The following is a 16,260-nucleotide window of genomic DNA, read 5'->3' on the forward strand; positions in this document are numbered from 1 at the left end:
CAAACGCTGATGCCTCCGCGACGTCTGCCCAATGAGCAAACGCTCTCCATGATACGTCTCGCCGATGCAACTTCATTCATTGTGCCGACGTTGGCGAGTTGTATGTGTGCTATCAGGGCATCGATCGATGTGTTGTGAAGGCCAAAGTATAAGTAACGCAATGAAATCTTTAATCAACCTAACCTTAACTGTATGACATCATGAAAAGCCAAGGTGTAATGTTAGCCAAAAGTTTTTTATATTAAGGACCTCCAGTTTGATATGCATTAGTCCACAGACTACCTTTCTATATACACACTGTACACTATAAACTACAGAGTACTTATCAATGTCAAAGTTTGAATTCAATTACCTGACAAGAAATGGGACAAATAAATTTGGATGTTGTCCAGATGGTTTAGCTTATATAGCCACAAACACCTCCTTTCCTCTGATATTTTTTGACATTGTTGTCACTAATTTGTTATAACTTTTGTCAGTCTATAAAACTCCAAATGTTTTTCACGGTCTGACCAATTGGTACTGCCGAAAACACGGCAATTATTCACAATTTCCTCTCATACTGTGGGATTTGCTTGTGTGCTGCATATCGCCAATATGGCGACAATCGGATTTATGACGCTACGCGCATGAAAACCCTCTGTTAGTGAGGTTTAGTGACGTTTTGCGGCGTGTTTGCGTCACTGATTCATAATGTGGGGAAACACGGGTGAGTGAAGGGTAGCAATACGCCTAAGACGCGTCTAGTCTGCTGGTAATTCAAAGAAGAAGAAGAAAAAGAAGCAGAAGCGTCACGAATTGGTCTATTGACGTATGTCGCGTGCCACTAGTTTTGTCCTTCGCGGTGCTCCGTAGTTCTTCCTCCCTTCCACCATCGCTATCTAAAGATGGCTGAAGCTCCTCCATGGCCTAGCCGGTTCTTCTGTCACAGGTGCTCGGCAGAGATAAGTCCTCGCCTTCCTGTAAGTACCACATAATACAATTACGTGATTTAACATTAATTAAGATGAAAAGCGTTCCAAATATTGCATGTGCTGCTGTTGTTTTTGTCTTAAGACAACAGTTAGCAGGCTAACAGTGTTAGCTGAGCTCACACATAACGCTATCCGGTGAGCTTGTTATCTTCACACCGTCCGTCTACACACACACACACAGCCTGTCAGTCCACGATAAATATAACATCCATTTGTGTTAGACAGCTTTTATCCTCAGGGTTAACATTTAACAAATCATTTTGTGGTCGTGTGATACGGTGTAGCTGTAGCATAACTGTTAGCATCAGTGGTGTTAATAGACGATACCGATAGATCAACCTCTGTTAATTAGTCATTTGGTTTTATTTACAAAGTGTAGCGTTGTATAGTCCCGTTTTGTGTGTGCTATGTTGTGCAGTATGTTTGTGATATACAGAGCTGGTTATAACAGCTTGTCGCACAAACAGTCACAATCCATTCTGCCTTATTGGTAAGGCTAGAATGATCTAGACTGGACACAAATCCTGCTCTTTACAATGTACACCATCAGCTTCTGTAGACAGCTGGTAATGACCTGCATTCACTGTCACTGTCAAACTGTGGCTTGTTGTTCACTTCTAGCTGAAGTCTGTTGTTGTGCCCTACAGCTTTAAGACTCCCTTTGTCTTCATCTAAAAAAATAATTGGATTAATTTGTACAGGGCATGATGAGGTATTTTTAAATGTGTTCAGGAAGTAGTTAGGAAGGTCTGTGGTGTGTTTTCAAGCGTTTGATTGTATAGAAAAAGGCACTAATGCCATTGTGAATAACCATGTTATAATGAGAGGATTTTGTTTATTTTTCTTTCGAAATGTAATTCCCTTGGGATATTTTTGTTTTCATTTGTTATTGCTGCTGTTTTGTAAGTGTTTTTTAATTACTGCTGCCTCCTGCTGCTCAGTTTTAAGAGGGAGGCCGGCGTCAAGTGTAATATTTTTTATATTTCCACCCTTTAAACTTTTCTTCACCCTCAACTAACAGCTTTCTGTTTATCTTGTTAACCTTTCTCAAACTTTGGCCTGTTAAGATAGTACAAAAAAATGTGTCCCTTTTTATTCCTTGTGTGTATATAGAGGGTTTTCATGGCGTGTCATTTTGGAGATAAAGCAGCAGGTCTACAAAAAGCCTGCAGACAAGAAAATCCAGAATTTTGAGATGAAACGGTGAACAATTGTTGTGTTTTTGGTTGTACCCATCGGTCAAACAGTGAGACACATTTGGAGTTTTATAGATTGCCAAAAATCATAACAAATCAGGGAGAACAATCTCACAAGTTATCAGAGGAAAGGAGGCGCTTGTGGCTAGCAAAGCTAAACCAGGATGTTTGGCTAAAATCTGGACAACATTCAAATTTGTGCAGCCCATTTCTTGCCAGGTAAGTAAATTGTTGTTTGCAGCAGCTCATAAATAAATTTTTAGTGTGATTATAATAATTATAATTAATATCAACGCCAAAACAACTCGTGATAAGAACATTTTCTTCCCCCAGGCTGTCACTCTAATGAATGCTGAACAGTCAATGAGTGTTAGACTTGTTGATGTGAAAAAACCCTGGAACTAAATTGTAACTGTGAATGTACATACATTAGGGATGTAACGATTCACTCAACTCCCGATATGATTCGATTCACGATACTGGGTTCACAATACGATTCTCTCACAATTTTTTCATTTACAAAATGGGACTGTAGACAAATTTTTAGAAAATACTGTATTATTTTCCTTTTATTTTTCATTGTCAAAAGAATTCCTTGATAAACTATTCAAAACAATGCAATTTAACTAAAAATAAATCTTGAATTAAATAAATAAAGGAATAATACAAATGAAAATGAAGCCTATTAATTTAAATTCTGGTTCTATAATAAACAATGCAAAACTGCATAATAGTTCTTTTAAAAGTGCAAATGTTATTTGTGCCTTAACAATTGGACTTTAAAAAAAAAAAAAACGTCATTGCACTGATTTACATCATATTTGTTTGGACCAGCAGAGGGCGCTGGTAACCCAGTGGTCGGTTGGCATGCAGCTATCTTGCAGTGAAGAAGAGAAGCTATGCTAACAGACAGAGCTAATAGAAAAACGTGACTTTTACAGATATTCAAGTAATATTACAGATATTCTTTCGGTGCTAAAGGGGTAATGAATCATTTATTAACATATTTAAGAGTAGAAGGCAGCCAGAAATAAAGTATTAGCAGACCCCGCCCGCCGCCAACACTTCCGGATAGCGCCCTCTGCTGGTTAAAAAAAGTACTGCGATTCAATTGTCAGAAAATCGATATCAACTGTGATACCAATGAATCGATTTTTAACTGCCTTACGATTAATCGCTACATCCCTAACATACATGTATATTATTTAATTTAAATGTACATCTACGCACACTCGTTAATGTAAATACTGGAAAAGATAGTCACATTTTTACTTTGTCATTCTTTTGCACTACTCAGCACTGCAGTTTAGTTTTTACCCTACTAATGATGTGTTGTTGCAATATTCGGATGTTGTCCAGGTTTTTGCCTCGTAGATTCTGGTTCAGCTTTGCTAGCCACAAGCGCCTCCTTTCCTCTGATAACTTGTGAGATTGTTCTCCCTGATTTATGATTTTTGGCGATCTATAAAACTCCAAATGTGTCTCACTGTTTGACCGATGGGTACAACCAAAAACACAACAATAGTTCACCATTTCATCTCAAATTTCTGGATTTTCTTGTCTGTGTGGTGTTTGTAGACCTGCTGCTTTATCTTCAAAATGGCGACTTCATTGTTGATGACGTGCTGTGAAAACCCTCTATACCGTTTATATTCTATGTTCAAATATTCTGTGTTCTACCTTTTTTTTTTTACTTTAGTTAGCTTCAGCTTTAGTTTTGATTTGTTTATCTAAGGTTATCTTGTGTTTTATTTTATTTTATTTAAACTTCCAATATCGTCACATTAGCATTTAGTACTTAAAAGGACCATAATGGTCATAATTAATCAGAATCAGATGTACTTTATTCAACCCAGGGGGAATTTTTTTTTTTTTGTTTTATAGATGCTCCAGAAATATTTTGAATGAAAAGAAGAAACACTAAAACATAGAAAAGAAAGAAAGAAAACCTATATAATAATAATTAAAAAAAAAAAAAATAAAAAAAAAAAGACTTAATTGAATAGAGATTAAATAGAAGTGCACACTTACAAATTAGGGCTGCTCAATTAATCAAAATTTGATTACGATTTAGATTATTTCACCCAACAATTACAAAAATACCATAATTGAGAAAAAACATTTATTATTATTATTTATTTTTTTTACATGTGTTTTATTCGCTAAATAAAACAAACCCACTATTTCGGACATCTACAAATAATAAAGCTTGGCACATGTTGTTAATATTAACTTTGAATTGTTTAATCAACACACATGCAAGCTCCTCCCCTCAGCACCGCCCCTCTCAAAGCCAAAGGTAGCCTGCAGGCTAACATGAGTAAAGTTGTTGCTAGTGGTTTTGAAACATGGCAGGAGAAACGCAGCAAAAACACATGCTAAACAATAAAGGCAAGTCAGATTCTCTTCTATGGAAACACTTTGGGTTTGATGATGAAGACGTGCAAGAAATGTTTGGTTTTGTGCAAAAGTGAACATACTTGATTTTAGTGTTTGAAGTATTTTATTTAAGTTTAAAGAATATTTGTTTTTTGTTTTTTTTGTACAATAAATAAATAACTTTTCGGTTGACAAATAATCGTTTGAATAATCGTGATTTCAATTATGACTAAAGTAATCGTGATTATTAATTGTAAAGTGTAGTACAATGAGTCACGTACTAACTACACTGTAAAATCAAGAAGCTGTCAGGTTATAGACAGGAGCTGTACAGTTAATGTGATAACCAAATAAATAAAGAACAAACCAATATGTGGAAACGTATTCCACATAAACAGATGATTATAATGACACAGTACTACAGGAACAACTATAGCAGTGTCCATAATGTTGTCTTTTCAATTTAATCACTTTTCATTTGAGTTTTTATCAGTTACTTTCACGCACACACTTCCACACTGCTCAAAGGTCCTTGTTTTTTTTGTGAAATAGGGTTAGGGTTAACAGATAGGTTAAAGTGTATAGTTTAATGTATCTCTTCTCTATCAACAGGAGTATACGTGTCCAAGATGTGATTCAGGGTTTATCGAGGAGCTGCTTGAAGAGCGCAGGTATGTGAAACGTTTACGTTTGTGTGTTTATTTTTTACTGCCAGTTAATGTAGCGTCATATAATAGTAATTAATATGCTTTAAAATGTGGTGAAATTCTTTCAAAATATCATGAACAAAAGTGTTTACTGTGTTTTCCAGGCTATATAGCGCAGTGCTTTATTAGTCTTGTGAGCGATCGCTCCTGATAAACCTGATGTGGAGATTTACCAACTTTATGCTGATTATTATTTCCTGCTATTGCAAACTGGCTGAGATATCTTACATTTTAAAACTTATTGTATTTTTCATTTACCTTCTTCCTACCGCAAATGCATATGAGGCCTCTCTCCTCCCCCGGTCCTCAAACTTAAATTTTTTACCGGTATTTAATTTAAACATGCACTTTATTGTAGGAATATAGAATATAAACCAATAGATAACAGATGTATGTCATCTGCAGTCAATCGCTGTTTCCCTTTACACGCACGTCGCCCTGCATATGAAGCATGTCTGATCGCTCATGTAGGCGATATATCAAAATTTAAGATACGTATATCGAGTTTTCTATTTTGGTGATATAATAAATTACAATATTGCCCATATCAATATATAGGGAACTACAAAATTTGTTTTATTTTTTTCCAAATTCTGTTTTTTTCCCCAAAATGTTTATCATTTTTTAAAGAAAATATTAGTTTTTAACTCCTGTGAGGAAACAAAATAAATACTAAAAAATAAATTAAAAAAAACTCATAATTAAACAAAAATGTATGTAAAAAAATAATGTAAGATACAATTAAAAGGTAGATATAAGTTGTAGTGACATGGATTATTCTGACTGCTCCTTTTTAATTATTTATATGTCATATAAAGATGTATAAGAACAGCATTAATGTCACCTGATTTCCTCTCAGAGATCAATGGTTTACTGAATCTGATCAGGTTTATTGATTAAGTTTTGATCAACTTAGTTTAAATTAACCTAATTTAGATTAACCTATCTTCTGTAGATCTGATTAGATGTTGTTAGAATGTAACATTCTAATAACGTTGCTCCAACTGACTTTTATTTTGCAAAGCGGAAGCTCCCACTGAAACGGTTGTACTTGAGGTAGCCTGCTGACTGAATGTGTACCTACAAGGCACGGACAAAAGGCTGGAATAAAAAGAACTAAAGGACAACACGGACTGAGTTATTCTTAGTTAGCCAGACAACAGTTCGAGCACTGAGCAGGGAAAGATGATTAAAGCTGATCATATGCTCACAGAGCACCGCTGCGCTACATGAAAACGGGCGGAGCTTTACAGGCACAGCAAAGTTAAACGGGCACTGGTGGCTCTGTATTTAGGAGTCAGTGATGATTTGCGTTGTTTTTAGAGGGTGTTTGTGGTGGTTTAGGCTGACCAGGACAGGAGAGGGAGGGCGGTGCACCTAATACGCAGTCCCCGGAAACATTTCCTCTTTTTAAAAAAAAAAAACTTTCTTTGCCCCACGTTGACGGCGTTTAATGCCGATTCTGTCCATTTCCGTGTTTAACTGTTTTCATTGGTCAATTCCGTGATTCCGTTCACAATTCCGTTAATGTGGATTTTACATAGCCCTAAATATATTTTTGTTTAGTTTATTTTGTATTAAAATTCTTGTTTTAAGAATCACTGCTTTTGCCACTTCTCAGACAAGCATGAAAAGTACATTTGGATGGATTGCTAAGTGAATCCTAACCCAGATCTACCACTAAACAAGCCACACTTCAGAACTCACTCACACATGCTGTTTCTTTATAGGAGAAAAAGCCAAAAGTGGAACATATTGTGCAGCTTCATAAATAGGCCTGTGTGGCATTATGCATCAGCAAATTTAACTTAAGTTGTCTTTCTGGTCAGAATTTGAGATATTTATTTTGGTCATAATCGGCCAGCCCTACTCTCCTGTGTTAGTTTTTACCTGTTGTCGTTCTACCTCACATTTGTTAATTTCAATAAATGTTCCTTTTTTTTAATTTTAAAATTGAGACTTGTACCTTTTGTGATCATCATTGTGTAATTTTCATGATGTACATTGTGGGGGCAAAAGTAGTGTCGGCTCAAGAAAATCGGCAGTCCGTATTGGTCATTGGCTAAGGCTGATGGGAAAAAAATCGGTATCGGCCCTAAAAAACCCATATCGGTCTATCCCTAATATAATAATAATAAGAGGGCACTGCTGTATTGGTGTTATCCTCAACTTTAAATGAAAGAAATAGCAGCCTATATGCCAGAAAATATGGTTAAAAAAAAACAAAACATTTTAATATGAATGGATTGGCATCTATCAGGGTTGGGATCAATTTAAATTGTAATTGCGTAATTGATCATTAATTACAATTATTACGTAATTGGAATTCTATTTGAAAAATCTGTTGTAATCATAATTGAGTTCAGATTAAAAAAAATTTTTGGATCATTTTTTAAAATTATTTTCAGAACAGTACATAGTGTTGTGATCTATACAAAGAGGGAAGATACTTGCATATTCATACAGAATTATTGACCAAATAGGTCAAAATAAAGCATGTAAGATTCAGATAAGTCTGACCCTCTGTTCTCAGTCATTACAACACAAATATGCATCAAAGAAAAGTCAAGTAAAATACACCCCATCTAACCCATACCCACCACCCCACTCCGAGGACCCCAGGAGTAGACCCAAAAGGCAAAAATAAAAAATAATGGAAGGAGAAAAAAAAAGAAGAAAAGAAAGTAGTGAAGCTGTTCATAATAAGGTTTTAAGAGTTCTTATGGTGTTAGACCAAAATTATATATTATTAAGCTTTCATTTTTTTTAGAGGGTACGAGGTGTATAATATGTGCAATGGATAAAATAATTTTTTCTGGAAAATAGAATGGTAGTTCCAGTTACAAACAGTCGATGGTAAATCCTTCATCCATGCTTGGTAAAGGGACAGGGGACTAGCAGTTGCCTCAAATAAAGTGCCACAAAATGTAGAAACTATGCTCTTGGGTTTGGAAAACAATGCATGAAATGAATGGATGGCTGGACAGTAAGCTGTTCCAGTGTACACCATCGGTGTGTATTGCTGTGCGCAGCTGCAGGTAGAAAAAGAAAGTGCAACTCTTTCCAGTAACCACCGGGTGGGGGTAGAGGAAGCATTGAGCAGTAAAAATTAATTCATGGAAGAATATTCATTTTTATAACTGATATGCAGGAGTGGAAGGAAAAGGGGCATTATTCCCATCTCTGTAAGTAATTCCTAACCTCTGAAAGTACATTTTTGTAATGAAAAGATTCTGTATAAGAAACCGAGGAGCTGACCATGATTCCAATATTTAAAACTTTCAACAATAGGAATGTTTGAGGGGATAGCTGGTAATCTGTCAAAAATGATCATTGTGATTGGAAAAAAATCCAGTCACCGTATCATAACTGAGTTGTAATTGAAAATGTAATTGTAATTGACCCCAACCCTGCCATCTATTCTTAGTTAAATTTTGCTTTGACTATTAATGAAACAATATAGCTGAAATACATCCACACCTGTTGCATTTATTCAGTAAAAAAATACAAGCCCAACATTTATCATAACTAATCAGAATTATGTAAATAAGTTAGGGAATGTTTTGTCTCCTAAAATGAATATTAATGCATAACTTTGTTCACTATTTGTCGTTTTGTTTAGTGCTGACAATGGCTCCATGTCTTCCATCTCCAGTGGACCGCAGAGCCAACAACCGTTTGAGGTGTCTAGCACGTTCCTGCTGCACTGCTCTGACTGTGTTATGCACACTGTTGTGTAATCAACTCGTTTCCATTGTAATATGTGCTGAATCAGCTTTTGACAGTGCTGTGTATATGTAACTGTTTTTCTTAGAGTAATTGCAGTTTAAAGCACAAGTTTTTTTACCTAAAGCTTTAATGTTGTTGTGATGTTTATAATTATTCTGTAGGTCATTAAAACGACCTCAGTAGTGCTTTGACTGTTAATAGGTAGCTTATATTTCCACAAGTTGTTTTAGTCTGTGTCTCTTTGTATTACAGAACACGGACCAACACTTGTTTACATTCCCCTCGGGCTATGGCCAGTTTGCACTGGGGGTCTTTGATGACAGCTTTGATTTGGGGTCCGGGCTGGGAACGGAAGACAACCGAGATGCTGAGAACCGTCGGGAAAGGGAAACGGCGTCTCGGCAGAGATACAGCGCACGTCAGCCCAGGAGTCGGCATGGCTCAAGACGACAAGCAGGGAGGCACGAGGGAGTTCCTACTTTAGAGGGGTACGCTTGTTACCTTTTCACTGACCTAACCACGTACATTTGATATCATCTAAACACTGCAGCATCTTACAGCAAAGACATTATTTTTATGTTTTTTTCTTTAGCATAATCCAACAGCTAGTAAATGGAATAATGGCACCGACTGCAATGCCAAATATTGGTGTAGGACCTTGGTAAGTCTGAGAAATAAATCACAACTAACTAATCTGATCATAATAACTAGTGCCATATACAGTAGTTCTATTCATAAAAATGTTTTGTCTTTAAAGGGGAGTACTGCACTCAAATCCTATGGACTATGCCTGGGGCGCTAATGGACTAGATGCTATTATAACACAGGTACGCCTTTAGAATTAACATCATGTGCCGTTTATGCCTCGTCATTTATCTAAATAAAATTATATTCTATTTTCTCTCTCTCTCTGTTTAGTTATTGAACCAGTTTGAGAACAATGGGCCCCCTCCAGCAGATAGAGAAAAAATAAAAAATCTTCCAACAGTTCAAATTGCAGATGAGCATGTTGGTAAGTATAAAGATAACTGTTAGTTGATAAATAAAACTGGTGGTTTTATTTATTTATTGTGCAATAAAGAGTGTGCTTTGGACCAAAGCCTGAACAGATTAGTGAATAAAAGCAGATTAGCTACTCCATTATTGGCTGCAGCCGTCAGAAGTTCATTCTCAGTGTTCTATACATTATTTTGTTTGTTATTGAAGTCATTGTCATGTAAACGTGTGTGTTTTAACTCAGTTCATCATTGCCAGTATGCTGGAACCTGTCCATTGACCTGTAGCTGTGCTTTTTTACCTGTTACTGGTCACTGGGCGACCGTGGCTCAGGTGGTAGTGGGTCGTCTTCTGATCGAGAGGTTGGGGTTTCGATCCCAGTACCTGACTATGTGTCGAAGTGTCCTTGGGCAAGACACTGAACCCAAAGTTGCTCCCAGTGGTCGACTAGCGCCTTGCATGGCAGTCCTGTCCCACTGGTGTGTGAATGTGAGAATGATTGGGTGAATGAGCTGATATGTAAAGCGCTTTGAGACTGCTTCAGTGTGGTGATAAAGCGCTATATAAAATCAAGTCCATTTTACCATTTACCATTTCAGTTGCACTGCCAGTAGGTGGCAGTGTTGGCTTGACTCTATTAGGTATTAATGCCTCGCCATCCTGCTTAATGACAGTAATAGACTATTGACACAAGCTATCAGCTCGTTTTTGGTTTTAGATCTGTTTGGTTTGTGGATTTACATGGAGACTGTTTAGAAACAATGCTCTAACTGAATTGAAACTAAACGATCTCCTACACCAATCATTACGCTATACTAAGGGATTTTCTTAATTATGTGACATTAACGTGGAAGCTGCATTGTAGGATGGAGTTGAACGTTACAGTAACTAAAATACGAGCCTGAGACCAAAAGTGGGCAAGTGTTCCTTTAAAGCATTAGCAAATGTCAGCTTCTAAACATGGAAATAACAATTTGCTGGTTTTAGACAGCCTTAAGATGCCTGATCCACTTTACTCCTGCAGATAAGTGAAAGTATTGTATTTGGTCAGCAGGTAGACTATGCCTCAGGGGTGATTTTTAGATATAGGGCCCTCTCAGATTTGACTTGTGAGATAAATGGCGGCCTCTTTTAAGATGCCACAATCAATTATTTGAAATTCTTTGATATATATCAGTTCTATGGCATCTGAATGTTTTTTTCCTTCTTTTATAAATCATAGATCAGGAATTTTACTGTCATCATAAGAGTTGAAAGGGCAAATAATTACTACTTTGAGCTAAAAAAAAAAAAAAAATCTAATTTATTATGATTTTTGCTTCATGTTACGATTTGAAATCAGGACCACTTTGTCATGTGTGTCAAACAAGTGTAACAAATAAATAACACACTAGGGCTCAGGAACTGACTGCGAAAAAGGTCAACAGAAATAGGTTCGGCTGTAGAGCCAAGGTGTGTGAATAATTGGACACAGACACAAGGATTTCGTTTTAGTATATGTATATTAAAGATATTATATATAGTAAAGATATTTGGAGTCGATTTATATTGATATATATTATTTAGTTGTTATTAATAATCAGGTATAGGCAATAAACAAACAAACAAAATACAATTACAAAACAAAGACAATATTTTCTTCTTTCAAAACTTGTAGTCAAAGTTCAGTTCAAGGTTCATTTCCTTTGGTGAGTTCAGTTCAGTTTGTTTGATTTCGCCAAGTTGGAAAGCGAAGGGTTTCGCAAAGTTCTTTCGCATTGGGGGAAAAAAATACAAAACAGAAAAGGTCCCCAGGGTATATTCCACGTATTAGGTCCGAGTGTCCGAGGAAACAAAAAAGATCAAATATTCCTACCGCGATGCAGCGGTGGTTGGGTGGTGGCTCGCCATCTAGTGGTCGAGAGTGGTAGGTGATCCAGGACTAACATAAAAACCTGACCTACAAAAACAAGGCCAACAACAATCAGTCAAAAAGGAATTAACTTAAGTACATTTTAAAACAGAAGATACATTAGCACATTTAAACAATTTGTCATTGTTAATTAAATAAACAGTTATAAATAAATGCTATAAATCATAGCAGAAAAATCCATATCAAGGTAAATCAAATTGAAGCTTCATTCTATATATTCAGAGATCAAAGGGAATAAAGTGCACTTTTAAATCAACATCATTAGCTGTAAAGCTGTCATATCATATAAATTAAACATGCATGTTTTAAATAGATTCTTCAAATAAATCATTGTTGTAGCACAACAGATCATCTCATTTAGTAGGTCAAAGCCTATTCAAGACCACATAGCCGAATGGGCATTTCTTTCAAAAAGTAACAGAAATGGTCAAAATCAATCAAAACTACAAAAAGCGAAGTATTATTTTACTATAATACTATTCATTTAACAATTCGGCTTTGATTATAACTTAGAAAATAAAAGGATTACTTAAATAAAAGTGCAAATGGTCAGACTGACCCTGTGTGTTCCGCAGCTAATGTTGGCTTAATTTTGCAGGAATTTCAATGGAGTCTGGTACACCACAAATCTGCCAAATACTTAGTGAAACACATTGAAGTACAATGTGAAACGACTCACCGGTGAGTGGAGAGATGTCTAGTTTATAGAAGATGTTCATCCAGGTATTTCTTATGAAGGTTTTGGTGATTTTCAATCAGTAAGCCGACCGTGCAGACGCCACAGTGAGAGCAGCCATCACAGCATTCAGTGGAGCAAACAAGAGTGAAGGGGGAGGAGCCAGGGACTTTAAAGGTGTAGCTCGGGCTCGTCACAATAAAACCATGGCAGGAAGTTGGCCTCTAGTTCACATGGGTTACACAAGCCAGAATTATTTCTAGGCTTTACATCAATCTGATTAGCTATATCGGATCGGCCAATATTTTGTATTTTATGCAATTATTAATGTGATCGGCTGTAATGTTTTAATTCACAGATCAGATCAATGACGTAATTGTCGTGATGAAACGTTCTGTAGATGCTCCCATTGCAGTGTTTTATTGTCTCATTTACACCGAAGAGTTGTTTGCTTTACGTGACACGGCTTTATTTCAGTCACATTTGTGCATAAAGGTGAAAACCTATGTGCAAACGGCAAAAATGTTGATGGGTTGGAGCGAAGTGGCTGAGCACCGGACTTCTTCCCCAGTCTATTAGCTCCTCTTTACTTTAGCTTTCATAGCGGACACTTCTATCCGTTTCAAGGCGGTGGTAGACACAGAAGCATGCGTCCGCTGTGCACCTGGGACTACAGAGTAAACACAACAGCAGGTCATGCGATGCCACAGTCAGGAAATATGTCTTTGCTCCTAATGCTAATGGATTAACGTAGTTCCAGTGTCATCTCAACTCTCTTATAGCAGCTATCATCAGCTTTGGGGTTAACTCTCTTACTTCACAGCGGTCATTAAGTATGACATAGGACTCCGGTTTCATTCAACAGCTGCAACGTTTATTTTGCCAGTCACTAAAAAATGGCATACAGCTTATAATAAATCTGCTCCGGTTTCACACGCTCCCTCACTCCGCACATGGTCGAGCAACTAGGGCATTCATTCGCAGTTGAAGGGCCACACACACACACACTGACAAAAATTTTATGTTGTGTAAAACTTAATTGTTTATTCTGTTTTTATGGTAGCAGAGGTAGTGAAGAGCCTGTTCGTGGCTATATATGTGTGTATATATTAACTTGAGTATTTAAGTGTAAGGAATGTACAGATGTAGATACAGACTGTGGAGAACTTAGTTAGTTTGATGTTGGGCATTCAAACATTTTAGTGAAAATGCTCAATAGCTTCCAAAGTGGTTTAAATGTGTAATGTCTAATCCCATTGCCAAGCCAACCACTAAAGAGGTTTACAAATATTTGAACTACCTTTTAGCTGAATATCTGTTGAAGGTTTAATAACAAATAACTTCACCATGTTGGGAAACAGACCATATCCATCTCTAGCAGGACTACTAACCATGACAGGGATTTTTTCTCCCTGACAAAAAAGAAGCAACGCATAAGTCACACTACAGATGAACTGGTGAATCGAAACGTTGATACATAAGTAAATCAAAACAAAAAAATGGATGTTTCAAAAAGCATACACACATGATACCTGATTAAAGGAATTAAATGTGGTGTAATGACTCTACTGGTGCTCCTCATTTCTTGTGATCAACTTCCGTGTGTGTTGACAACCGCTGTTAGTGACTCACGGTTTTGAAACATGCAAAAAAATGTTTTTACTGCCCTCAAAAAGCTGTGTAATTGTTTTTTTTTTGCAAAAGTGTCAAAAGTGTTAATATAAATTGTTCCTTACACTGTAACACCACAGAACAGAACAAAACTTAGATGTGAGCAGCTTGGTACAAGCTGAAACATCCACAAACAGCATGAGAACAGGAGCAGAACCAGAAAACTGCTGAATTAAATCCTGAACAGAGAACTGGTCCAGGACCTGTGGAGGGAAACCTGGTGCAGTGGACTTCGGTTCTGGTCCTGTTCGCTCTGACAGAAGAATGTGATGTGCTTAAGCTCTCACTCTAATTTCCCATAAATATCTAAATATCTCACAAACAAAAGTATTTTACCGTTAATATTTCAGTTTTAAAACAGGAAAAACACTGCTTATCTGGTTCTTGTAGTTTCTGTATTTCTGTTTTGGTTTTAAGTCAGTAAATCAAAATAACCACACCATGTATTTATTTGGTTTTAAAACATAATAACCTTTGAATGAACAGTACTAGACCTAAGACGTGTTGCACGTTTTCTTGATCTTTCATCTGACGTCGATCTGAAGTTCTTCCGTTTGTTCACTAATAATGTTTTTCACTGTGTTTGGTTCAGCTTCAGGTCTGGAATGTCCTGTGTGTAAAGAGGATTATAGCATTGGTGAGAATGTGAGGCAGCTTCCCTGCAATCACATGTTTCACAATGACTGCATTGTTCCTTGGCTGGAGCAGGTAGGATACATTGAATCAGTGACTTCATTTTTTAAATCAATTAAATAGATTTTTTTTTTTTTTTTTTTAATTAACCATTGTGTGAACCATTTGTTACAGCATGACACTTGCCCGGTGTGCAGGAAAAGCTTAAGTGGTCAGAACACAGCAACAAACCCCCCAGAACTGTCAGGAATGAACTTTGCACCACCATCCTCCTCATCTTCATCCTCATCCTCTTCTACTCCACAATCCTCAAATTCAACCAGTAATGAGAACTCCACTGATAACTCGTAGAGAGGACACTTAGTCATCCCTGTGAGCTCAGTCAAGCTACACTTAAGCGCAGTGACCTCCATTCTCTCCCTGCCAAAGGCCAGAGAACTGAGTGCAACTCACCTGGAGCACTTGCTTCTGATTCCAAGGTTAGCAACACACGGCGTGTATTTCTGCTAGTCCTGTTGCTCCCACCTGCTTCAGGAATCCCAACAGAGGGAAAGGAGGAGGCCTGGGGTGCAGCTTCAGGATTTGGAGGAGCATGAAAACTTCAAGAGATTCTTTCTACTTGAATCACGTCATCCAAGAAGTGAAAATAGAGGAATATTAAATGTAGAAGACCTGGAACAACAAACTATTTGCCCTTTTTTTTTTTGTGAAATCTCTTTTATGATGTAAAGTGAACCACTTTTGCCTATGAAGCAAATAAAATTGTACAGATATATTTTTTTTTTTAAAAACATAAGTACTGTTCTTATCTCACAGATAAATTGACTCAAAAGGCGCTTTAGTGCACCGTGTGCGTGCACGGAAGTGTCTTCATGGTTTGAAACAGTACTACATGTGAACCCCTTTAAAGTGTTTAACATTATTTTACTCTGAGGCACAAATTGCCATTTTAAAGTTCCCTGATGACACTCAGGTATTACTGTCAACATAACGCAACAACTACAGCAGTTGTTTTTTTGGGGCTTTTTTCCCAGGCTAATTACGTCAAACATCACACCTGAATCAAATGCAGGCTTTGCAAATAAAAAAAAAAAGTTAAAAATGCATAAACTTGGAACCAAAATAATGAATTTGTGTATTGATTAACTCTGGAGTTGCCAGTTTTAACCATTGATTTGTTTTATGATGTACAGAAAGTGGATGATAAAAATAAAGTTTTTTGAGTGCAACTAGGTATCTCATATAACTCATTTAACTTGCTCACATTTTGTTTTGTTTCGTTAACATCAGTAAGAAAAGTAAACTAACAGGTGTAAAGAGTACTGATGTATCCTACTCAAGTAGAAGTAGTTACTTGATTGAAATTTCCACAAAGGCATCTGTATAA

At 36.7% G+C, this 16,260-nt stretch overlaps 1 protein-coding gene across 1 annotated transcript; it reads left to right on the forward strand.

The window, feature by feature from the left end:
- Positions 1-811: 811 nt before the first annotated feature.
- On the forward strand, positions 812-16,107 carry rnf126 (ring finger protein 126). The gene is made up of 9 exons (XM_028445366.1): positions 812-962; positions 5,162-5,220; positions 8,879-8,939; positions 9,238-9,473; positions 9,578-9,646; positions 9,743-9,812; positions 9,904-9,997; positions 14,833-14,948; positions 15,048-16,107. The coding sequence occupies exons 1-9, from the start codon at positions 888-890 to the stop codon at positions 15,222-15,224; spliced, it is 957 nt and encodes a 318-aa protein (XP_028301167.1). The 5' UTR covers positions 812-887; the 3' UTR covers positions 15,225-16,107.
- Positions 16,108-16,260: the final 153 nt, after the last annotated feature.

Source organism: Gouania willdenowi, chromosome 4 (genome assembly GCF_900634775.1).
Source record: "Gouania willdenowi chromosome 4, fGouWil2.1, whole genome shotgun sequence".
NCBI classification, from domain to species: Eukaryota; Metazoa; Chordata; class Actinopteri; order Blenniiformes; family Gobiesocidae; genus Gouania; species Gouania willdenowi.

Excerpts from the sequence above, each read along its gene's own strand:
- rnf126 (XM_028445366.1), top strand. The coding sequence starts at position 888 with ATGGCTGAAGCTCCTCCATGGCCTAGCCGGTTCTTCTGTCACAGGTGC. Across the intron at positions 9,474-9,577 it reads GGAGTTCCTACTTTAGAGGG|CATAATCCAACAGCTAGTAA; the intron begins GTACGCTTGTTA and ends TTTTTTCTTTAG. Across the intron at positions 14,949-15,047 it reads TTGTTCCTTGGCTGGAGCAG|CATGACACTTGCCCGGTGTG; the intron begins GTAGGATACATT and ends CATTTGTTACAG.